The sequence below is a fragment of the Haliotis cracherodii genome, unplaced genomic scaffold (assembly GCF_022045235.1).
Source record: "Haliotis cracherodii isolate W230 unplaced genomic scaffold, xgHalCrac1.p SCAF_5, whole genome shotgun sequence".
Taxonomy (NCBI): Eukaryota; Metazoa; Mollusca; class Gastropoda; order Lepetellida; family Haliotidae; genus Haliotis; species Haliotis cracherodii.
The window spans coordinates 25,885,145-25,910,816 of NW_027266308.1; the positions used below are offsets into that span (position 1 = coordinate 25,885,145).

The following is a 25,672-nucleotide window of genomic DNA, read 5'->3' on the forward strand; positions in this document are numbered from 1 at the left end:
CTCATCATGTATTAAAATACATGCAGGAATACCGATGATAATGAGTTCCAAGTAACATTTGGTTCACACATCTCTTATAGATTTGGGTCAGTAAGTGGCTGAGAAATTGCTCACATTTTGACTAACTCACTAATGGATCTTGTGCTCACATGTATCTGATCTCTTTCCCTGATTTATCAAACAATTTGTCCAACTACCTTAAACACTGATTATTCTAATAACAATATGACAATTGTGCATGTATTGTTATGATTTCTGACTTCCTTATACTAGAAAGTGAAAATTTCTCCACCATGACATACCTCTTCTGAACGGTAGTGTTTTCTTGCCAAGAGGTCTTTTCCAAGGTTGATGCAGATAGCAAAGTTCTCTTCCCGTGCATCAATCTCGGCCTTCAAACTCTGGTGGTTGTTCATCAGCAATTCCACACCGGATACATCTCTGTAAACACACAGTCAGTATTGACATTCATAGCTCTGAACAATGTGAAATGATGATTATTTGTAGATATCCAAAACCAGGTAACTGAGAATGCTTGTATTAAGTAAGTTTCATAGTGCTCATAGTGACTGAAACATTTCCCCAGTGGCAGCAAAAGCTTATATCACACTCCCTTCAAATAGAATTGTTACTCTTTAGAAACACAAAATGGACAAAGACAGCGAAAGGGATTTAAAATCTCTTCAATAATATTACTGTTGTGATATGTCAGCAGACACTCAGATACAAACATTCACATGTAGAATTAGTGGGAGAAGGCACCAAATCTTATGCCTGAAAAAGGCTACTCCACTAACCACTTAGCAATCCAACCAATTACAAGTAGAAAACCAGAAATGTCACCTTGGTTTTTCTTGAGTATTCATCTGCCGCGTGATGTCGTCCATCCAAAGCATGAGATCCTTGGCCATGAGGAGGAACCTGTACAGGTCGCTGGCGTCAGCAAGTCGGTTCCGTCGAGTGTCCACCATAAAGTGCAGATCTCTCCATGCATTGACAACCTCTACTTCACGGGTCTGGATCTCCTGCATGCTGCCTCCAGCGTAGGCCGCCTGGAGACGCACAGCCTCTGTCTGGATGGCTTCAACCTTGGGATATGACACCAAATTTATGAGAATTGTCAGGGTATAATTACTGAAATCAAGAATCTCTAACACTGAAATGGTCTTTTTGAACCACATTTGAATTGCAAATGAAGCAACTATTAACTAGAAGGTCCATATTTTTTTTACAGTACTTTATACCTTATATATATATGTCTTGAATTTGTCAAATATAAATACATTTAACATAACATTTTACAAGATTTGCCCCCTTTTCTCAAAGTGGGTGTGTCAACAAAATGAACAGTAGTGAGTATTTCTTACGTGGTTTCCAAGTGTTATCAAATCATTTTCAAAGTTAGCATGTTTCCTCTGAAGGGCTGCTACACTCCTTGCGTCACGCCCGAGTTCTTCTGGAATCTGGTTTTTCTTTTCCTGAAATAGATTTTTACCTTATGATTTTTAAGGAAAGAGTAAGACACTTTAGACTCATCATCTTAATCCAGGTTCTTCCATAACAAAACTGGTAAGGCGCTCAGACAAGCCATTAGTCTGTCCCAGATTGGTATTCTTGATCCTGTTTATGACTATAGACACAAATTGAAGCCACCACTTGATACTTACATATATTCTTTCAAGAATATCTTTGCAATCATGGTAGAATTTGTGTAACTCAAATGAAGCTTGTAGCATCTGTGTCCGTGTGTCTATCAACTCAAGTAAATCTGTCCATGCTTCATTCACAGTGTCTTTATATTCAGCAACTGATGCAGCATCAGTATGTTCCGCAGCAATAAGCTGATCACAGATGTCATTGGCTCTCGCCACACGTTCTTGTCCCATGTTCTCAGTTTCTCTGGCAAATTCCTTGAATCGCTCTTGAAGGATCTGAAAGAGAACACATGATATTTTAGCTCAGAAACAGACAGATTTTCAAACACTAAAAAGATAGTTTCAAGCAAAATCGAAATATTTAATGTTAATATATAACAGGAATATACAATGGAGTGGCATAACATCTATCTTCAAATTGAGATAATATTGAGTAGCTTGAACCTGGTGAATTCGGTGTATGCCATAACATGTAATCATTTTCAATAATCACAATTCGCAGGTCCGTTTTACAACAAATATTGACAAACAAATACTCACAGTAACATGTTCGTAATCTTGTCCTGGCTCGTTTGATCCAGCATGGATGGATTTTTCTTGGATCCACAGCAACAAATCATCGATCTCTCGCCGGAGTGTGTAGAGCTTGAGCACTTCCTCAATCTGGCCCCGTCTTTCACCTGCCAGATCCTTAAGACCAGCATAGAGTTTGTCTACCTGTGACTGGCGCACCGCGATGGAATCACTGCACAAACAAACATTTCAATGTTTTTAAAAAAATAATAAAAAAAAATAATAATATAAAAAAACCTTTCAAATTGCACCATAAAATGACTTGCTTTGCTTCCCAGTAAGTTTCCTCTTATGGTTCAGCAATTTACAGTAACATTATATTTCAATTATCAACATGCTACACTATTTGTCCTTAAATGCATTCCATCCTCCACAGAGATGTGTGTACCGACAAAAGCGACAGACCTGTCAGGATGGTTGATCTCCATGAGGTTTCGACTCCTCTCTCCCAGCTGCCTGACCACATCAGCATAGTCCTCCACATCTCTCTCCAAACCTTGGTGTTTCTTCATCATGTTCTGTGCACCGATCTCATCCTTGGACCGTTCGCCTCCCATCATGTACAGCTCCTGTTCGCTCATCCACGACTCAGCCTCGGCAGCATCGAAAAAGTACTAGAAACAAGATATAGCTCAGTAAGATCATAACATCAGAATTATCTATAAATCACAGTATATCTGGCATAAATTTGTTTCCATTTATACCATTAATATTGTTCTACTCTAAATACACCGTTTTCACAAAACACACAGATCCTTAATAATTATCTTTAGAAATTCATTCTTAATAAATTCTTTTACAATTTTGGCTTATGACATGATGCAACCCAGAGTTTGCTTTAAAATCTGTACTCATTCAGCATACAGAGGAAATACTTCCCACAAAGGCATGATTACCTGATTTTAAGTTGACGACATATGTTTATGCAGAATTACAAACTTACTTGTTGCGCCGTCTCAGACAAGTTGAGTCTGTCCTTCCTGAACTCAACAGCATCTTTGAGTTCCTGCCACCTTTTGTTCAAATCATCAATGAGCACTTTGAATTCTTCTGACTGAGGGTGTTCCTCATCTATCAGCTCCTGGCCACACCCAACTATTGACTGGTGTCGTGGTTCATGGTTGTCTATCTCTACTTGTAACGACTGAAACATCAAGGTCAAAGGTTACTTGTATTGTTTTGCATAATTGTTTGGGTTTTTTTTTTGTTCTTTTAAAAGCCAGAAGATTTTTCAGACTTTGGAGAAGATAACAGTGACGTAAACAATCTGCAAAGTATTCTGCATCATGTTACTGTCACAGTTTCTTCAATCAATTTCTCAAGTGTCAAGTGCATTTGGAACTCACATGATTCTTCTTGGTCAGCAGGTTGACTGTTGGCAGGCTATTGCCATAGTCTTTAGACTCTGCAAGTGGCATTTTCTCAGCAATCCAGAGTTTCTCATCCTCCACATCTCGCATGAACTGATGGATACGCTTCACCTTCTCCAGTTGGTTCCTGCGCTGTACAAGGGGCTGCTGAATCTTGGCAAACCTGAAATAAACAAATACTCAGTAAGAGCCAATTTCCTCATTTGTCATGTTGCTTGCAAGACATAAAACAAAAACATACTGAAGTTGATACTGAAGCAATCAAAAACAAGGACAATATCATCGATATACCCCACAATGGTAAACACTTGTCGTGAATATGTCAACCAGTTATATATAAATATTTTGTGCCCATGGAAATTTGAAATTTATTTCTGTCAAAAATCCCAAACCCCTACTAAACCTATCTATGTGCCAACTTTGGTGATGACATAAAGTACAGTTTTCAAGATCTGCTCCGGAAACGACATCTTGCACAGACAGTGTCCATTTTAATAACCCCAGCAAAACGAGTTGTGGGGGCTTAACAAATAATATTACCAGCTCATCCTACTGGGTACCCATTCACTGCTGGGTGAACAGAGATATATTTAGAAGCAAGTCCACTTTTTCAGATCAGTTCATTTTCTAGGACTTTGACTTATTGCCACAAAGGACTTTTATCGGATTAGATAATGACATAGAAGAATTTCTTATCAAAAGGTGATAAAATCATGAAAATGTCCCTAAAGAATATGTCTGTAGCAAATTCACTTAAGTCACTGGCCCAAGAGAAACCACATATAGCCCCAGAAACTCTCAGGAGTTAACCTATCCGAATATGGTCACCAATTCAACGACAATCTGCAACCACACTTTGCTGAACTTCACCCGATTTGTAGCTTGTGCGCTTTACTCTGAAAAGCCCATACCTCTCGGCTACGATGGTCCTCCTCCTCTCTATCTCCTCTTCGCGTTCTGGTTCCAGCTGTTTGAGATGTGACACATGACCGTCCAGCTCCTGTAGCTGCTGTTCCTTCATCTTCATCTCGTTTTCCACACGCTGAAACATTGAACAGTACTCTTACAAAGAAGCAAACACCCCATTGTTTAGCTGAAGAATGTCCTTTCCAAAGTTGAAAAATCCTGAAAATGTCCTAATGCCATCTGTCTTGCAAAATCAGTGAGAATGGTATTCTACAATGTATCGGATAACCACATGTATAGAGTCAGGAATTTCTTTTCAAGAAAATTTCAATTCCTAAACTTCAATTTGGTTAATACCAAAATTCAATCAACAAGCTCCAGGTCCTTCAGTCTTCCAAAATTAATCAAGGCTAAATTGTGAGACCATTTACAAGTATTGTTAAATTTAAGGCCTTAGCACATTTTGAAGCTTGTATGAGCCTTGTTCACTATCCTTGTACAATCTCTCTAAAACAGTTGATCATTTTCACTCACGTTTTGTTTCTGTACATGAAGATTGACTGTGGTAAGATCTTTGCCAAAGTCTTCTGATGTGATGACCTGTGACTCAAGTTGTGTGATCCAGCCATCGATGTCATCACAGCTCTGCTTGTACAGCACAGCACGGTTGGCATCAAACAGTTTCTCTCCTTTGGACTTGCTGGTGGTTTCAAGTTCATCCCATTGTTTATTGAGGTTTTCAAGTAAGGGCTCCAACTGCTCTCGGCATTCCGGCTTCTCCCTCAGAAGGGCCTCACCCTCCTGAAAATTTATTATTCAATCAAAATATGAAGTACACTGATGAATGAGTTGCCAACTTACCAAATTAACAGGAAATAATAATACTATATTCGCCATATAAGCACCCTGGGTGCTAAGACAATTGACAATGGGGAAATACACAACAAGTTAAACTTAATGTTAAGAGATCAAGCAGGAGCAAGCAAAGTTTAAACATTGATGAAATTAAAACTTAGGTGATCATAGGTTATGAAACAAGGTCCTTGACAACATTAACTGTATTTCCAGTTTAGTATTTTGTAAACTCTGTAATCAGTAATGTTGTGTGGGATTTTTTGCTTGATAACCCCGAAACAGCAATCACATTGACAAGCATCTGCACATCCTCTCAATGGCCAAAGTCAGCCAAATAAGGCAAATGTCTCTAAACAGTGAATTAAATTTACTGTGAAACAACTCGATAGAAGCAAATAATTCATGCCCGCAGTACATTTCAACTGGCGACTCTTAGTTATTTGGAACCATGTGTATATCCCAGGCTATTATAAAATATCTTTTATTAAAAAAACACTCTTCCAATCGATTTGGTGGCAAATAATTCGAAGGGCCTATCAATACATGCATGTGCAAAAGTACTTCATATAGTGGAAAGTAACAAAATCAAATTTTTCAAATGAATCACCATCATCAACAAACATCTGACTATTTTATGTCCGTCATATTTACAACGACTAAGCCCACATTGGAGCCTAGCACAAGGCACTTATAAACATGACGTGTGTATTGGTTTAGAAGTTTGTCGGGGGGACATTTAATATTGCAAATACTGTAAGGCATTCTTGAATTTGTTTAATCATAAAATGATCAGGTAATCTTAGATTCTGAAGAATAGAGATTTAATAGAATAAACTAACCTGTATCAGTTTTCCAAGTCTCTCCTTGTTGGCAGCAATCTCGGATTCGAAAGCTTGATGCCTCATGTATTTGCTATGTAAGTTCTTCGCATCCCGGTATGTTTCATCTTGAGCTGCAGCCATCTTGTCTGCCAGCCAGTCACTCAGCTAAAACAGGGGGCATATTACAGGTTTCACTGCAATAACACCTGACATTAAGGCTTTTGTAAAGATTCACTAAGCCTTTCAAAATATATTGGGTCGACTATATGATGATTAAGTTGAAATTAGAAGCCATCTCACCTTGTGAAACATCTATCAAAGTCCCAGTGGCTTTATACAAGATCAGGTAAGATTGGAAGGTTGTGTAATTGATAATGTTAAAATAAACAGTGCTCTCTTTGAGATGAATTGCTCTCACTGATGGCATTCCTGCAAGGGTTATCAATTTATCACCATCACACTCTATTTACTTATGTAATCACTGTGCTGGCCAAAGAATGTTTTATCACAATGGCATCAATCTCAGCTCCGTGCCTGTGAGAGCTGGAGGCAGTCTTACATAAATGTTGTAACCTGGTCAAATAAACACTTGCACTGTATTTACACATTCCAAGGAGTTCAAGACAATTATCTATAGACTATGATGCAGACCAAGTAAATTCAAGCACTTTTCCACCTGTAATAGCTGTCTTTTTCACCTTGTATCATTATCACATGGTGCTACTCAATACATGTACTTGCAAAGTCTCTGTATACTAATTTAATAAAATACCAAAGTACTGATTTGAAGACCTCATGCAAAGTATTAGTATTATTGCCCTATTACAACTTTGTGCAAGAACTTTATGTGGACAGAGTTGTCATTCGACATATTATGTGCCAAGATATTCTCTGATATATCATGAACCAATATGTCCTATGCTGATACGCCTTACACCAAGATATCATATTCAGACAAATGCTTCTGGAGGCTACTCTAACAGATTAGGTTGTAAGAACAGTTTGGGTATTCAGCTTTTAACATTCATCATCATCATCATCATCATCATCATCATCATCATCATCAAACACCCACCTCATCTGTCTCCTGCAGGAACTGCTGCAGTGTGTGTTGGTCCTTGAGCCTCTCAAGCTGCTCCTCAGCCCGCTGTCTGTTGTTGCAACGCCTGCAACACACCGACCAAACTCATGAAACAACTCTACACCTCTTCACTCACACTCATTGTATCACGAGTGAAGAGTTATTTGTGTTCTACCAATAATATCACTTTGAAATGCTTCAAGAGAGACATTAAAAGGACAAATGCGGAATATTGCCAATTTCCTACCATAAACACTTTCATCTCATTATTCATCCAAGTAATATAACATTATCCTGATACCATGGTCTATTTTTGTTTACCAAATAAACAAAACACTATCTCATTTTTCATTAAAATTCTTTGAAGGACGTATAAAAGTCTGGCAACAATCACTGAAGATAAGTAGAGACATGGCCGACAATAGGTCTCTAATGTATCTTGACAACAGTTTGAAAACCCTACCTCGCACAATTTCTAATCATATGGTACAAAGAACAGGCCGACCATCAGCAAATATCTCACAAGTTTAGGAGATTAGTTTACAGGTATCTATGCTCCAAAATCTTAAACTGTCACAAGCAATTTGTTACTCTTTGGATTCCAGCACATACATCATCATATGTTCTTTCAAATTGTAGCAAAACATTTCACCCACGATTTAATGTGATCTAGGTTAATGAGGACAGTGATAATAACATCCTGGATACACAACTTGTCACCAGTCAGTATCATACACTGACACTGAAATATTTGCCTGTTTCTGATAAAAGCCATCCTTGCCTGACTATCATAATGTGATATAAGTTTCTTTACAACTAACATCTGATTCTCATCAGAAAGGATGAGTCAAAGAACTGAAATATTTTTTAATGTTCAGTGACATTTGCTATTTTCACATAAATCCCAGTCTTTCCAGATATTGCAAGCCTTACAATAACAATACACTGGATGGAGTGAACAAGATTGTTTTAACACCACTTTCCATTAAATTCCAATTATCACGGCGTGTCAGCTAAATGTGGGAGGAAAGCGCAAAGTGGTGCAGATCTCAGATGTTCACCACATTGGTGAAACCCATGAACATGGACAAAGCTAGGAACATAATCTGGGAGAACCAAGATACAAACCCATAATCAGAGATGTCTGTCGTGCCCAAGAAAAGTAACTCTACAAATCGAATTGCGGTGCCTTAGATGATTGGGCTACCCGTGCCCCGTGTCACTGAAACATGTTGGAAGGAAGACATACCTTTCATTGATGTTCTCTGCCTTCTTATGAATCTTGTCAGCAGCAAAATTGTTTTCATCTATGAGTCTGTTAGCAAACTGTAGCACTGCATTTATCTTTTCATCATTAGCATCCATGGTGGTGATGAAAGCCTCATGAGACTTAATGAGATTCTCGGCTTGTTGCACTGAATTCTACAAAAACAAACATTCAATTTTAACATTTGAGCACCAGTCAAGTCCTTTGTGATGTTCACACCACAGCATCTAAAATACAAAGAAATGCTGAATTATCACATAGAAATGTCATGAAGCCTCCTCAAGGAAAATGATCTTTATGACATTTGTGGGATAACAGAAACCTGTGCACAATGATCTACATGAGTATGATGGAATGATGGCAATTGGACAAAAAATGTCACCCGGTAATCAAAATGATTCAATTTTAAGTCCTGTTCCAACTAACAAGATATAAATACTGGTGACATAACTCTACTGTGACAGTGTGTGTTCTTTATTATAGTGTGGGTACAAATCATAATGCTGTCTACACCTTATTGACATACATTCAAGAAGTTGGAAGTGATTTTCATTCAAGTCTACCAAGTACATTCCAGACAAAATCATTCTTCTATTTAGATCCTACCTACTGCAAGATATACACATGGAGTCAATTGATCTTTCAGAAAACTTTTTTTTTTCAGAAGCACAAAATTAAAAGCAAGCTATAGTATACAATCAATTTCTGGTATAGCTCATGGTCATTAGTCAATATTTTAGGCCTGAATATAAGTAAATGACAAAACTCTACATACATCTTATACATATATATATATATATATGTGTGTGTGTGTGTGTGTAAGACATATATAGGTTTATCACATGCAGAAAGCCAGGGGGAGCAAATTTTTATCTGGATGTCTGAATTTGTCATGATTTCTCAAACAATATAATATTGGTTTGGTTTCCATTTTATGTAAAGCCTATAATTTTTGTTGTTGTTATACATGATTGACATTTAACAGCAAATACATCAAAAAGACTATTAGGACACAAAGGACTGCAAAATAATTTCATTGAAGCCAATTCATAATCAACTGAAAAACACCTATACATTAATAAACAAATTATAACCCAAATATTGTATAGATCTTTAAAATGTTCCTTACAACCATGTTGTCTACCAAAGTTTCACAATACTTCCTTTCTGAACGTATGCTATAAACTAAATGTCCACAAAAGCATGTGAGGTTTGATAAGTTCCTGAAATATTCATCAATGGCTATTTGTGATATTATGAATGATGCAAAATATATATGAAATGAAACATGATGAAAGCTTAGAATGAAGTGTTGACTCTGCAACTTAGACAAACATGTACAACATCGACACACTGTTATATATACATCAATCGAATGTACAGAAATCTTTCTTTTTAAAAAAACAATACAAAAACAAAAAACATCACACATAAGACTTGAACATTGATCAACAAGAAATTTGTTTCCATGTGTCACTCTCAGAAGACAAATTTGAGCTTATAACTTGTTTACAAATATCTAAAGGATATATTTCATATTTGCTATTTTGAACAGAGTTTAAGTGAAGTAGGTTGTCTGCCCATGGTAATAACACACAGCTGTCCTGACTTCACACTCAAAAACATTTGAGTGAAGTACACAATGATGAGCAATAATTAAAACTGTGGTTCAAAATGGTCCTAAATTGATGGAAATGAGAGGGGTTAAAAAGTAGAAAGTTTCAGAATCAACACAAAATATATACTTAAAGCTCATGCATGTCTTTAATTGTGGACTTGACACATGCAACGGTAAATAGTAGGCCCCATGCACTGGTCATGTTGACAAGCTAACTATCTGATCATAGCTGTTACCTGTCTGTCTACCAGCCCGACGGTGCTCTGCACAACAGAACAGGGACCACAATACAGTAACATACACCATGGCAATTGCCAAACTCGCTCCCATAAATCATATTGTTCTACAAATGCAACCATGAACTAAGGAATAATTCTTCCACCAAATCCTTTTGTTTATCTATTTATGCAATATTTTTCAAATCATTAAGTACTTCCATTGTTACATGATTACTTGAATGGTTTGATGTACATGGCAACATAACAAACCAATCATTTTAAGTTCTCTGAAAGCAAGGTTGGTAGCCATTACTAGATATCACTTCACAATGACAGTGACAAAGTCTGCTAGTAAAATATTGGCATCATTTTTCAGAAGATGCATGTGATATAGGACTAAAATGGCATGCCTCATTCAAAAGATGAATGCAAAACAACAGAACATTCATAAATGTGTTGTCTATGAATATCATGACTTTGGGACTGATACATGATCGATTACATGGAAAACATCACAAACTCACACAAAATATCTTCAAAACCTGTTCATATACATAGTTTTGACTGGAGAATATACAGAATCAAAAGGATTTTGTGATGCTTTCCAGTACACAACTGTATACAAGAATGATGAGAGAGGATTTACATATTGTTAGTAAATTTGCAATAAAGATACCAAGACGTTTGAAACTGACAGTAAGCCAGAGATCTTGTTCACAAATATTATTTTTCCTACAGACTTTACATATTTGCATAGATTTTAGGGTATATCCATACTCCTTACTCCTAGACACAAAACAAAAACCAGCAACTGATTGAAACACTCACAGGAACATCCTCCTTGGACAGGAAGTTCTCCTGTTGATTGAGAAGCACTTCAGCCTGCTTTGCATCTCTCAGGAACATCTGCAATAGATACATCCAATTGTAAACAAACCCTTAAGCTAACTCCCTCTTACAATATACACACTGCTATCATCATATAAACTATGTTCTGACATTGATACACAGAACATGGAACAACTTGAATTAAGTATAAATGTGTTCTCTCATCTACTAATCATTATTCAACAAGTAATTCTTGTTATCAGAGAGAAAATATTTTTTCCCCATATTTGCTTCTTTGTGTTATTGTTTTTACAACATCTAAATGTTAACAAATATGTGTGAAGTTATCCAAGTGTGTTGTTTTACCTGTTGATTGAGAGATTGTGACAGAAGCTGCTGTCTGTTATCCCACATCTGGTGGAGTTCTTTCCATCCATCATCAAGAGCTATCAAGCGCTGAAACCAAATAAGTCTTCAATAAGATGCTGTCTGATTTTAACAGTCTTGATACTGTTCATGCCTTATCAGTTAACAACATGAAGCGAATCATATAAATAGAAATTACATGAAAGAGATCATAAAGTTTTTTACTTGCAAGCATATGTTTGTGAAGTATGGGATGATCACTATACGAAAGCAAGCTACAAGGAAGAAGTGCAGCTTGAAACACTATCAGTGACATTATCTGGCAATGTCAGTAAAACATCTCCTTATATTGGTCTGTTAATATTTCATTCATTACTCTGTATATAACCAGACACAGTATTGTCTACTGACCTGCTCAAGGAACATGTACTGTGGATCTTTTTCTCCCTCTTTGATAACCTTGTCGCCAAAGTCCTTGATCTTAGCATACTCAGGTCCATATGCATCGATCTCCTCCTTGAGTTGTTGATGTTGGTTGAGAAGTTTCTCTGCATCAGCCAGGCTGTTAGGAATGTCCTCTGATGCGATGGTGGTCTGTGTGCGGGACAACCACTGCTGGAAGTGGTCCAGGCTTCCGAGGAAACGCTGGAGCTCGCCAGCTTCTCCAAGTTTCTCATCCCTTTCTTTGAGCTGTAAATGTGTTATTCTTACAGTTAGCACATGAAATAGAAGAATCTATCAAAGACAAACTTGTAATTTCTACTCTCAAAACAACTGAATTCATTTTTCAATCATATTTTTTATTAAATAACTAGTATGTTAAGAACATTTACTTGTCTGATGTTGTATACTTTCACTGACGACTTGACTCATTTTGATCAACACAGGCAGGCCTTACAGGCATTGCCTTCTCTGAGACTAGGTTATGATGTTATCATTGTCAAAAAAATCATTCCAGAAATATTTACCATGTCTTTGAGATCCATCCAGACATTGTTAATTTCTGCAACCTTTTCTCGAATGGCCTGGGCTTCCTCTGGTTTTTCATCCTGGAGTTTCTCTGCCTCAGCTTGGAGGGACTCGAGCTAAAAATAAAATAAAAATTACCTTAAATGTCAATGTACACAAATATTCCATGTCAACATATGGAGGTAAGGTTAAAAAACATAACTAGACATTGTATTAATCCGCATTCAGTAATATTCCATCCATATCATAGCGGCCTGCAAGGGCTCATTTAAGGAACTTAATTTATGGACCAGGGGCATATTGTCATGAAAACCAAGTTGCACTAAACAAAAGCAGGTTGCACCCAGGTCCTATAATTTTTTCAAAGTTGAAATATAGGCCGGTCTGCTGCCAGTGCCACATAAATTAATGATGCATTGCCATGAAGCGTAATAGGAACATGTGCACATGATCTTGAAGTACCCACACTTTGTGACAAATAATGGTTAGTCTTGAAATGTTTGATATGCGCTTGGTGCATGTAGACAAAAATATTATGCTTGCATTTTTTGATAATAGTTGCACTTGTGCCTGTTTGAAATAGCTAAATCGATCCCTTCCTGTAAATAAGTCAATGAGCCTGACTGCCCAATTCCATTCAGTCACCTCTCACAATTAGCATGGGTTACTGGGCTCTAAACCAGAATCACTAGAGGGATGGAACATCCCATGAACTTCCATTATAAAGGAAAAGGGATATTTACTTAATAAATGCATGACATAATAACTGTATACCACTACGGTGATCGAACATATGTTCTCTACCATCAGAACATTGTAATCTGAAGTAGTAGATATAAATGCAGGTCCTTTGGTCAGTAGGCATCAGCAACATCAGGGGGCCTGCTGTCTGTGATAGCCTATATTTACAGATCCAGGAAATAGTGGACTAGTGACATTTTCAGGGGGTCAGTTCTAGGCAAAAGTAGTTGGCCATGCTGGCCTGTAGAACTTTAATCACATTTATTCACTGAATTTTCGATGACATTGGTTGTGAAAAATGCAGAATGTTATTTACCTTAGCCTGTATGGCAGCCAAATCTCTCTCCATGCCGCTGAGTCTGCGCTGTAAAGTCATAACTCCAGCCAGGTCATTTCCAAGATCATCAGTTGATTCGATAATCTTGCTCTTCTCATGAATCCAGCTCTGCAAGTAACCATGTTAAGAACTTTTGTCACATCATCACTGTGTAAAATAACCTTATCGGCAAGACAATATGGCTATGGTATAAAAAGAAGCAGTTTAACAGTTAAAAATCATTTAACATAATATGGTACTACTTCCCTCACACTTCAACTTACAATCGTTTCATTGCACTCAATATGGAAGTTCTGAAGTCCATGAGCAAGGTTGATTTCATCACGTTTCTGGTCCACAAGTGTTCTAAGGTTGTTCCAGCTGCAAACAAAAACGAATAACCCTCTGTTTACTTCCTAACCTAATAATGTACCCACAAACAAACTACCCTCATCTGCTAGGTTTTCGAAAACTAATTACCAATTATGTGTCATGATTACTCATCTATAAAGCCTTCATTCATTTTCAAAACAAGACACTATACTTTTTATAAAAAACAACACTACTATAAACATTTATCAAGAAAGGATTTCAAATACAAAAAAGATTTATTCAATTTGTAGCAGCCTTCTTTGTTTCTATACATCTATTATATGTATATTTGTATTTTCACCCTTGGTTAAGTTGGTTCTGTCTGCCAATGACATCCTCAGCATTGGGATGCTCAACTTGGAGTAGTTGGCGAGCAAGTTGATTAACAACAGCGACCTTTGAGGCAGAGGCATTCATCTCATTCTCAAAGCTCTCGAAACGATGCTTCATTATTGCAAGCTCTTCAATGTCATCAGATACAATGATTGTGCTCAAGAATTTCTCCTGAAAAAACAAAGCACAATATATTTTCTGTAGATGAGGGTCAAGTAAGGGTCTTGATACAGGTTCAAAAATGCAAACTATTAACTTATTTTTCATGTTCGAAAAGTAGCATTACTAGCCAAAAAACTTATACACAATAGTGATTATACAAAAAACAGTGGTTACACACCTTCTCATCAATCCATGTTTCCACGCCATCAGTCTCATTGAAGAGTTTGTACAGAGACAGCGCATCGAGCAGTCTCTGCTTCCGCAGTTTAGCCAGTTCCAGAAGTTCCTGGTAGCGACGGTCAATACTACCCAATCGACTCTGGACATCAGGAGACTCACGATCCTAGGTGACATGAAGTTAATGTAATATAACTCAATAATGTTATCTAATGGGACATAGGAAACAACGTATTTGAGAGGCATTCTCTAGGTCCAATATAATATTGAATAAATTCCTTATACTATATAGAAGAGAAAAACATTTTAGTATATACAACTATAATTAACTCTTGAAACTGGTTGTCTTGAAAAAACACACATCTTCAAGTTAAATCACAATCATAACTGCATCTTACATGTTGTTATTTTCACACTTCAGATGGGATTTCTCAATAGTTTCCACTTAAATATTGAGCTACTTGAGAAAGAGATGATGTTTCAACTGACCTGTTCTCCCAAACTGGCTGCTTGTTCATGTAGACTCTCAATAACACTCTGGTAGTTCTTGAGTTCCTCCGTCACATCCTGGAAATTATCCAAGCAAATATTTCTGTACATAATTATATGATGTTTACAATTCTTCAAGTGTTCTAAATCAGAACCATTATGAACATGATTCAATGATGTTTCAAATATTATTCCCTTAACAAAAGCAATAAGATGTGCTTGCTGACTGACCTTGTGTTTCTTGAGGAGCGACTGAACACTGGCTTCGTCCTTGCCAACATCTTCGCTGGACACCAGACGTAAGGTGTCAACCATCCAGGTGTCAACATCATCAGCATCAGCGAAGAACTGTTAAAGTAAAAGAGATCAAGGATACCAATACCAGTCCAAAATCTTATCAAAATCTTATCCCCTAAAGTTAAAACCCAAACCAAACTTTATCCAAAGATACATTTTTCATCAAAATATACAAGCCATAACAGCTTTTCAAAATATTTATTATGAATGAGCTAAAAGAAAAACACTAAATAACAATCAATTTTATGTTAACAAGAGTCATCAGAAGATGATAAATCCCCCTGGCCCCCACAAATTCGAAAGAACAAATCATCTGACGGCCATTTTAAGTGTAACTTGATGAGAGAATTTCTATCTGATCTGTCTGTCCATATACAAGAGTAGTTATTGAGCTATCAAAGCAATATCATGGAGTTGGGATTCAGAACTTGAACTGTCAAAATCAAACTTGTTGGGATGGAAAGAAAATATAAAATAATTCTAAACACCCCTAAATAGCAAAAGGCACCAGTTGACAACCTAGTCTCTGTGTGTGCAAAGTGTCATGAAAGAACACTGATTCGTTTAGAGATATCGTCCAGATAAAGACATCACTATGAAAAGAGTCAAAGTCAAACTTGTTGCCATGTAAACAGGATTTTTTATATCTTTTTTTAATATCTAATAAATTTTTTATTTTTCTCCTTGATTAACACATGAACCAAGTTTGGACAAAAATTGATGAATAGTTTCTTAGTTTGCTCAGGAAATGAGTGAGTGAGTGAGTGAGTTTGGTTTTACCGCTTTTAGCAATATTCCAGCAATATCACGGCGGGGGACACCAGAAATGGGCTTCACACATTGTACCCATGTCGGGAATCGAACCCGGGTCTTCGGCGTGACGAGCGAACGCTTTAACCACTAGGCTACCCGACCACCCCCTCAGGAAATGACACCTACCCCTGTTTCAGCTAATTTCTTTCCATGGAAACAGGGGGAAAAAATCAACTTTCGAAAAATTCCTAAATAGCAAAAGGCACCACTTCAGCCCTTGGTTAATACATGAACCAGGTTTGGGTGAAAATTCTTTCACAGTTGTCAAGTTGTGGTCCAAAAATGACTAAGTCTAAATTGTTTCAATGAAATTCGAGAAAAATATAAATGGCAAAAATCTGTATATATCAAAAGGCATCACTTCAGGATCTGTTTGATCTATCTGCCAAGTCTTGCTGAAAGACATTGAAAGTTTATTTGTGCTGTGCTCCGGAAACAAAATCCACTCCCTTATAAGACAAAGTTCAAATTGTTTCACTGGAAATTGTGAAAAATAATAATGTCAAAAACCTGTAAATAGCAAAAGGCACAACTTCAGGATCTGTTTGACATATCTGCCAGTTTTTGTTGAAAAATACTGAACAGTTTTCATGTTATGCTCCGGAAAAAAAATGATTACGGATCGACCAGGATAAAGGTAATTTTTTTTGACAGATATATTGACACAGATCTGTTCCAAGAGAAATCAAGATATGTAACATTACCTGGTAGAAGTCCACAGCCTCAACAAGTCGCTTTCTGCGGTATTTAGCGAGGTCCATCAGGCTCTCCCACTGCTGGTTGATCTCATCGATGCGTTGCTGAATCTTGTCAGCACCGAAATTGCCTGCAGAAATGAGATCGTCACCGACTTGGAGGACTGACTGGAGATGACTGTGGCGGGCGGTCATCTCATCCTCCATTGCCTGAAAAATACATATCATGGTTATAGTTCACATGTGTAGTAGTCAAAACACTGTACATGTTCTGTGAAATTCAACAACCAACATTCTTTTAACTTCAAACAAATCTAAAACTTTAAATTTGCAGTTTCCGCCACGCCTTCATCAGAAAATGTATATGTCCTCAGGGGTTTACATCAGTTGCTCTGCTACCAAGCTATTACAATAAACAGCACTAAAGTACTGATATTATTCTACCTTTTGCTTATTCAGTAGCAGGTGAACACTGGTGAGGTCATGTCCAAGGTCTGGTGATGACATAAGTTGTTCCTTCTCCCTGATCCATCCTTCCTCGTCTGCCATATCCCAGTAGAACTGCCACAGCTTGCGAGACTCCTCCAGACGAGATCGTCTCTCCTCAGCAAGTGTTTTCAGTTCATCATATGCAGATTCCAGGGTGGACATGCGTTCTCTGACCACTTCTGGGTCACTTGGACGGTATCCTGTAACAAGTTGTGATAAAATACTTAACCATGTACTTCGGGAACAATGCATAAAAAAAAATTCAAAAAAAGTTCATAGTATTAACCTTGAGATTAGTTACAAAATATGTTTCTTGCCCATGACAATCCTAAAAACTGGGTAAACAATGGACGGAACAACCTTTGCACCGTTGATATTGTTGTTCGTTGCAGAACACTAGTCAGAATATTCTAGCCATATCACAGAGGCATTGCCTTGGAACAGTTGCCAATGTAACAATGTATATTGGACTGCTGGATAAGCAGTAGGCATCACAGATTTCTATCTCACCTCCAACTTCCTGGAAGTCGTCATCAATAAAGCGGGTGGCTGAATTGTTGACAGTTTTTACTCTCTCTCCCACTACATGGATGTCTGCTTCCAGCAGGCTGTGCTTCTGCAGGAGATCCTCTACACCCATCAGGTGCTTGCCATAGTCCTCAGACATAAGACGGGCCTGAAACAAAATTCATTTGGTAAGTACACTCCTGCATCTTTAGCATGAAAACAGATGGGGAAGTTTCAATTGTAAGTGTATCACACATGACACCAAATTTGTATATTACAGGTTCAGGCAATATACTTTGCCATATTATGAAAGCAAAATAGGGTTGTTTTGGGTATCATTGAACATGAGAACTAACATTGAGGGTTTCTAGAGTTTCTCTATATGGAAGTTCAATAGTAATGTCAAACCATTCATCTCTAAATTCAAAGTCATATCAGCGTTAGAAATTGGCACTAGTCGTGTAGTCCTTGCCAAACTGTTCAATAGTTAAGGTATCATAAGGACTAGTAGAAATTTGCTATTTTTAAGAATTATACTATATGTTATCATTATAAGGACTACTGGACTAAAAATGTTAGTTTCTATGGCTGCACATTATGATATTACTTATCTAAATTGATAAAAAAGTTAACACTAATACAAATTTTCAATTGATACTATTGCTAATTCAATTCCTGACAATGACAGCTACCTTAATCTCCTCCATCCAGTCCAGGATGTAGAGCATCTCCTGGAAGATCTTCTGCAGGTTCAGTGTCAGCTCAAGCCTCATGCGACGAGTGCGCAGAAGCTCCAGCAGGTAGTTCCATAGTCTCAGCACATTATCTTTTCTGTAACACAACACCAAACATATAAGAACACTTTTCAAGAAGTGGACTTCAAGTTTATACAGATTAAAGAAATCCATATTATGCCTGTAGGGAGTTAAAATATATACACCTGCCAAAGATGTAGATTGCTATGTTGGATAGCAGATTATTTTGTTACTTACAGCACATTAATTGATAAACCACTGACATCTTGGAACTTACAAACAGTATAAAACTGCTTACCGTGCATTTATCCTGTCAATGTCATGATAGTTCTCCTGTTCAAGTTCTGATGCCACTGCAACAACAGCCTGCACACGCTCCTCATAGGCGTTGATGTCCGTTTCAATGGCTTCATGTTTCTTGGTGGCAGCTTCAACTGCAGGTAGGTCACGGCCAAAGTTGTCTTGAGAAACAAGTCTCTGGTTCTCACTCAACCATGTCTCGCGCATACCTGCTTTGCGGTCAAATCTGGCAGCTAGTTGCTCAAGTTTCTCTTGTCTGGAATAACATTGTCAAATATTGAATTGAGGAAAAATATATAAAAGGTACATAGAAACATTATTAGCTTGTCCACCAAGCAACAAGGATCAATTTATGTTAACTAATAACTGAGATCAATATATGTTTTGTATAGTAGAGTATTTATTGTTTCCTGATGGATCAGAGATCATTCAACAAATCCTATGAGTTATGTACCTGATCAACTCCTCCCTCAGTGCAAGTTCTCTCTCGTGTTCAGCTTTCTCCAGCTTCTCCCAGGCTTTGTTTATGTCCGAAACCATTTTCCCCTCCTTTGGCAAATATGGCCGTTGGTTGTTTGCACGCATCTTGCTCTGAAGGGTGAACAGAAGGATTTCGAGGTTTCCCTTCTCATCAAATCTGAAACAAACATTTACTTTATGTAGTAAACTCACAGAAAGGATGCAGTATTATATGCAAACAGTGTTGAATACAAAAAAGCATATCGTATGCAAATATTTTATGAGAGAGAAGGGATTCTGGGGGCTATACATCATCAGTGACTAGTTCATACTTTTAATATATTCCAGCGGACATCCGATATGATATGGCGTTTCACAACTCTTAGCAATACTGCACACCACTTCACCGACTTTGGGCTGGTGATAAAAAAGTTTTTTCACTATCCACTGTGTTTCCCAATCTGATAAAGAATGAACTTACTTGGGTGGTTTTTCTACCATTCTGTAAGTGTTGAATGCAGACAACTGCTGCTGGACTCCAGTCAGTGAGTTGGCAAACTGACGATCATTCAGTATGACAATTGTCTGTTCGATCCATTCCAGCAGGTCTGAGGTCAGACCTTCATACTCATTGGTCATTGAATCGGTGTCTCTGGCATTGTCAATGACCTAAAACAAGAAATGTTAATTATGTCATTAATTTGATGTTCTTAAGAGAATATTTCCATCCTTTTCTTGGAGAATATTTATTTCTCTCTAAACTTAACCCAAACACTAACACACATCAAAAATAAGATTGCCCAATGAATAAGGAAAAAACAATCAATTTGGGAATGGTATCTCTAAATCCTCATGGATGATGAACATTATAACACAGGCAACTCTCTGGCGCTAATATTTACTTTGCCGATTCTCTTTCCCTGCACAGAGTCTGCCTTCATCTTGGAGAAGTAGTGGTAGTAGGTGACAACATAGGTGATGATGGACTTCTCATCAGGGTACTCAACATTGACATCTGAAAATAAATAAATCAACACTCTTGATAAAATCAAATTAGTCATTCAACAGATGCAGCACCTCAGTGTTGTATATTTGCTGTACATCATACCTTGCTCTAGTAACCTTTAACAGTGTGAAGCATCCCAAAGGTCAATGAACTTGTATCATGGTACCATGCTTCTACTTTGCAGGTTGTAATGGGATGTCCTCTCATCAAAATATGAAAATTTATCTGTGGATTTCACCTTGTCTAGGAAGGGTAGAAGTCTTTAGTATCCCGATTATTGCTATAGATGCATGAGAAAGGTTAAACCATATTGCCTCCACATGAGGCGTGGGTAGGACGTCAGATGTCTAACAGAACACCAGCAGCCCTGAGGGAGCTGCAAGTATCCGTTCTATACCAACATTACTTACATGGCAAGGTTACTTATAGCTGTCAGGGGGTGAGAACGGATCTGATTCTTACAGATAACACTGTTTTTACATATCAACACTGCCATAATCAGACTACAGGTAAACAAAGGAACATTTGCATCGGCAAAGGAAGAATCCATTCCTTTGCATGCTACTTCTTAACAAACAGGTTTCAATGGCTTCTGAGAATCTAAGATCCACTTTGTTGGTATACTTTTCCGCTGTATTTATTGACTGATGAATCAAATCCATTTAAGAATCCTCTCTGATTTCTACAGCACAAATATACTGCTATCCAGAACAAGAACTTCCACTTTGTCTTACCCTCTGGATCAAGGAGTCTCGTGAGACCAAGCTTATCCTCAGCAACTGTGAAGGCATTATCCAGGTTGTGCATGGCATTGGACTTCTGAAGTTTGTCATACTGGATGAGGTCTGGCCTGTAACAAATGGTATAGATTGTAAGTTGGAAGTTAAAATGAATCAAAGAATTCAATCGGTTTTATGCCACTTTAGCAATATTGCAGCAATATTGCAGCAATATTTTGACACGGATGGGCTTCACACATTGTTCATGTGGGGAATCAAACCCGGGCCTTCGGCATGACAAGCAAACACTTTAACCTCTAGGCTACCCCACTGCCCCACCTTTAAGAACACAGCTGGCTACTGCACTGTCAATTTAATGAAAGTCCCTTATCTTCTTTGTAAATATGTTGGTGATTTTTTTGCTGGTAGAAATGTTGGGATTTGTTTCTATAAAACAAAATTAAGAGGACTGATTGACAATTAAATCATAATTAGGTCTGACCTCCGCTGATTCAAGATTGCAGTTTCAATGTCCTGGTTCACTGTAGCTAACAAAGCCACTGGCATAGCTTTCTCTTAATTCCCCAAATCAATCTGTTTTGCTGAAATCCCTGAAATATCTGGAAACCTTAAAATCTTTATTGTAAATGACCTGACAGAAACCTACAGAATTGAGTAAAAAAATAATTTCCTTAAAGGTATTTTGTTGTTATCACAGATATATGTATTTATTTCTTATCTGCTGTAATCCTTTTGAAACATATTCAGTGCTCATAAAATTATGAGGGATCCAGGTGGTCTTAGGTTTTACTGTTAAGGGTACTTGAATCTTGGGACCAGGTAAATGTTTGCAATGTAAGGTTTATGACTTTCAAAGATCCTTCGACTCATTCTTAATTTCGGACAGTTTCACATTGACAAAAAAAAAATCTTTATGAGTTCATAATTTTAACAGTATAGGACACACAAGATTATTGTCATTTGGCAATTTTATCACATTTAACATCATCTCAACCTAACATTTCTTTTCCTTGGCAGCATAAGACGGTAGGAAGACATGACCCATTATTTACCCATACCTTTTTCAGCACCAGCTGCACTAGATGTGCTAAAGCCAGGAATCTCTGTAATCTTGTAACTATGGCAACCAAGTAAATCAACCTCCAGCCATCGCTCATGGCTGACATTATTTGCATTATTTGATTTGGGTAAGTTCTCCATCAAACATCTAAGCCACCAATCTCCAGTGTTTAATTATCTTTATCAGCTGACACAAATCAATAATGAACATACGTAAGCTTTTTCTATGCTTGCTGATGTTACCTGAATCCAGAGATTTAATTTCCTATTGGAGTCAGAGGTGTCCATATATATGCCCTATCAGTAATATCTGGATAGCATCTGGATAAAATAGGAGTAATTTTCAGTAACTTTACTTATTTGTCAGTAGTGACCCTAGAAATAGTAAACTACCAAATATTATTGAATGTGATATTAATTATGAACTCCCTACAGAATACTTCAGGACAGAACATGTTAAACTGCAAGCATATACCACACAATGCGACATGCAAACTACTAACACACTGACTTTCGTTTTTGCCATAATAGTTGACTTTATCCCCATAATACAGTTGGTTTTACATAAAAATTATGATGATTACAGTAAAATCATAATGGTAGACACCTCTGCTGAGTGGATCAATGCCAACATTCCCAAATAAAGTAAATATGAGGTCTATTAAGTTCATTACATTTCAGTCCACTAGTCCTTATTATGATAACATATAGCAAAAGCCTCAAAAAAGGCAAATTTCTACTGGTCCTTATGATACCTTAATTATTGGGCAGTTTGGCAAGGACTATAGGATTAGAGCCAATTTCTAACTCTGATAATTTCTTTTGGTCAAAGAGAAAGAATAGTGACATATAATAAACTGTCATTAGGTTATTATCTCTAATAATGTCAATCTCTTCACAGAAACTGTCAGTAATGACACAATTACAATGAACTTGATAGCAGAAAATAACCGATGACACCATATCAAAGTTATTCTCATAACGGGTTGCAAAATACAGATATAACAAATGTTATATTTGGGATAACACTTTCCTAGTAAAGTACAGATTCTCATACTTTTTGGGGTTGAGTCTCGTCTGGGATTCGAACCCATACTTGACAGAGTGAGGCACCTATTCGCCAGCACACAAAGTCAGCTATCTACAGTTACACAATTACTAAGCATCTCATCAAATACTAATAATCTTTTTGTTCCATACTAGATTAACTTTATTTGCAGCACTGCCTTGAAAAAAAACCCAGGACACCTGAACTAAGCTTCTTTCCAGTCAACAATATTACAAATTTCAGTTTGAGGGAGTTGGGTTTATGAACAGTTCATGCTTTGTCTTCATATCAGGGAACTTCTGAGCACTAAGAAATTTCTATACCAGGAAAGTTGCCGAGTTTGCACATGAAAGAGCTGGCACAATGCCACCAACACAGTTCTCAAGACGTTAACACAGGGCAGCAGACTTGTATTTCAGCCAACTTCCCCATGTAGTTTCACCACTTATTTATAAATGTTAGCTGCAACACTACAAGGACATGTTGAGCTTCTTCAGCACTTTATTTCAAACTGCCAATAACCTAAAGGCAAACTTAGGTATTCCGAAGAGATCTTTACAGCCGAAGAAAATAGTACCTTACTTTAAACGTTAAACACAAAACTTGGCAGTCTTTGCTAATACTCAAAATACATGTTTCGTCAATAAACTTCAGCTGGGAAACACATTACAAACATTGACATCATTACATGAAGTGTTGAATCCAACAATTTCATTATTACATAAGCAGAATGTTTTATGAACAAACTCCACTTGTTCTGATTAGTTTATCAGACTATAGAATTGAATATTTTCAGCATAATCATTGATAATGTAGGCCGGAAGATAGAGAGTCAACAGTCTACCACATTAAATTCTCTTTACGTGGTCACTGTACCATGAGGTACAGTTTGCTCATATTATCATGATTATATGTTACCGGTTAAGCCTGTCAGACAACATCATCTACTTCATCATGTATACACAAGGGCACAAAACGAAGTTTCTCATACTGCACTATTATCATTCACGCTTCAGTGGTTGATAATTTTGACCACACAAAACACACTATTTGGGTCCTGTCTGATAAAGCAGCTGAGGCACTTTCAAAAGTTTATTTTAGAAGCAGAATAACAATTGTAACATTCAGGATGGGTTTTTTTGTAACAGAGCCCAACATGTACACATGAAGACCTTACATATACTCTTTCATCATTCTCTGATGCAAACGAAGTAATGACCTACTGTAATGCATTTATTTTTGGTTATTTGGAACTACACAGCTCCATCTCATTTTGTTTATAATGATGCAACGGAAAGAAATCCTGATTGTTGCCAAGACTGTTAATCATCATATGGGTAGCAACAAAAGCTTCAACAGGTCTTTTACTTCAGATGATATTTACTCAATATGCTTATTCAAAATCTCATGCAAAACAGTAGAAATATTTACTTAAAATCCATGACTGTAACTGCATTATAATTACCCATTCCCAATAAGCTACCAACAATCCACACAAAGCAATAGAAGATGTGGGTCTAAACACCTCAGATATATAAAAAAGTCTTGTACAAAATACCATCGTCAAAAGCATCAAGTTTAAGATAAAGTAATATTTAACTTCGCATTATATTACACATGACTCCAAACTGATCCGAAAATTAAACCTATTAAATAAATCACAGCCTACAATTTATAAAAGTTTACAAAAACTACAGGGCAAAAAGACAAAAGTGGGTTTTATAGCATTGAATAACACTGCCATTCAACTTACCTGTGTTTGTGAATAATGGCATTGAAGGCAAGGCCATCTTTCCAACTGGTTGTGAAGTTGCGGACATTGACGTTAGGGTATCCAGCAGTCTTCATTTGGCACCATAGAAGTAGGGCGTCTTTAGCAGACTTGGTTTCACTGTTGTCAGTCTCCTCTATTGTGATATCTTGGATCTGTGGTACAAAATATACACCATTATACATTAAACGGTAATCAACTTGATCCATCACTGATTTTCATTCATGCACAACTATGATATAAAACCAAATCGTTCACCATGACTCCTGTCACAATCAGTCCACAACACATACTTGATATATGGACTTAACATGGAAACAGAATTCCTGTCTCAGTTGGGCCAGACTAAAGCTATATTTGACCAATGGCCACTGCAAACCCTTATTAAAACATGATCAAAAACAAACATTTGCCAAGGAAGATGCTTCAAAACACACTTTACGGAACAAACCCATTGGACCAGCAGGAACTATATATGAAATGATGCTTTAGCAAGATCTATATGATGAGTTATCATCGGACACATGGTATCTCATTTGTAAAATGTCATTTTCTCAATGAATGAATACATTATATCCTGCTCACTTATCTCCTTACAAAATTCCAGAGGATCCAC

At 37.2% G+C, this 25,672-nt stretch overlaps 1 protein-coding gene across 18 annotated transcripts in view; it reads right to left on the minus strand.

Moving 5' to 3' along the window:
• Window positions 1-25,672, minus strand: part of LOC139444421 (spectrin beta chain-like) — a 91,356-nt gene that overhangs the window by 11,706 nt on the left and 53,978 nt on the right. For 17 of the 18 annotated variants that reach the window (XM_071225404.1, XM_071225398.1, XM_071225397.1 and 14 more), the window contains exons 5-38: window positions 25,039-25,211; window positions 21,173-21,288; window positions 20,335-20,447; window positions 19,914-20,101; window positions 19,428-19,610; window positions 18,972-19,229; window positions 18,611-18,749; window positions 17,922-18,087; window positions 17,367-17,611; window positions 16,932-17,132; window positions 15,349-15,465; window positions 15,118-15,195; window positions 14,630-14,794; window positions 14,258-14,460; window positions 13,869-13,965; window positions 13,585-13,713; window positions 12,527-12,643; window positions 11,970-12,248; window positions 11,559-11,648; window positions 11,193-11,270; window positions 10,383-10,409; window positions 8,511-8,683; window positions 7,256-7,346; window positions 6,199-6,345; window positions 5,039-5,305; window positions 4,510-4,640; window positions 3,575-3,761; window positions 3,172-3,372; window positions 2,634-2,842; window positions 2,196-2,400; window positions 1,668-1,931; window positions 1,368-1,478; window positions 844-1,088; window positions 303-441 (exon numbers count right to left, since the gene is read on the minus strand). In XM_071225404.1, coding sequence (XP_071081505.1) covers window positions 303-441; window positions 844-1,088; window positions 1,368-1,478; window positions 1,668-1,931; window positions 2,196-2,400; window positions 2,634-2,842; window positions 3,172-3,372; window positions 3,575-3,761; window positions 4,510-4,640; window positions 5,039-5,305; window positions 6,199-6,345; window positions 7,256-7,346; window positions 8,511-8,683; window positions 10,383-10,409; window positions 11,193-11,270; window positions 11,559-11,648; window positions 11,970-12,248; window positions 12,527-12,643; window positions 13,585-13,713; window positions 13,869-13,965; window positions 14,258-14,460; window positions 14,630-14,794; window positions 15,118-15,195; window positions 15,349-15,465; window positions 16,932-17,132; window positions 17,367-17,611; window positions 17,922-18,087; window positions 18,611-18,749; window positions 18,972-19,229; window positions 19,428-19,610; window positions 19,914-20,101; window positions 20,335-20,447; window positions 21,173-21,288; window positions 25,039-25,211 — 5,532 coding nt within the window. The remainder of the gene's footprint in view (window positions 1-302; window positions 442-843; window positions 1,089-1,367; window positions 1,479-1,667; window positions 1,932-2,195; window positions 2,401-2,633; window positions 2,843-3,171; window positions 3,373-3,574; window positions 3,762-4,509; window positions 4,641-5,038; window positions 5,306-6,198; window positions 6,346-7,255; window positions 7,347-8,510; window positions 8,684-10,382; window positions 10,410-11,192; window positions 11,271-11,558; window positions 11,649-11,969; window positions 12,249-12,526; window positions 12,644-13,584; window positions 13,714-13,868; window positions 13,966-14,257; window positions 14,461-14,629; window positions 14,795-15,117; window positions 15,196-15,348; window positions 15,466-16,931; window positions 17,133-17,366; window positions 17,612-17,921; window positions 18,088-18,610; window positions 18,750-18,971; window positions 19,230-19,427; window positions 19,611-19,913; window positions 20,102-20,334; window positions 20,448-21,172; window positions 21,289-25,038; window positions 25,212-25,672) is intronic. The other variant, XM_071225399.1, reaches the window with a different exon arrangement.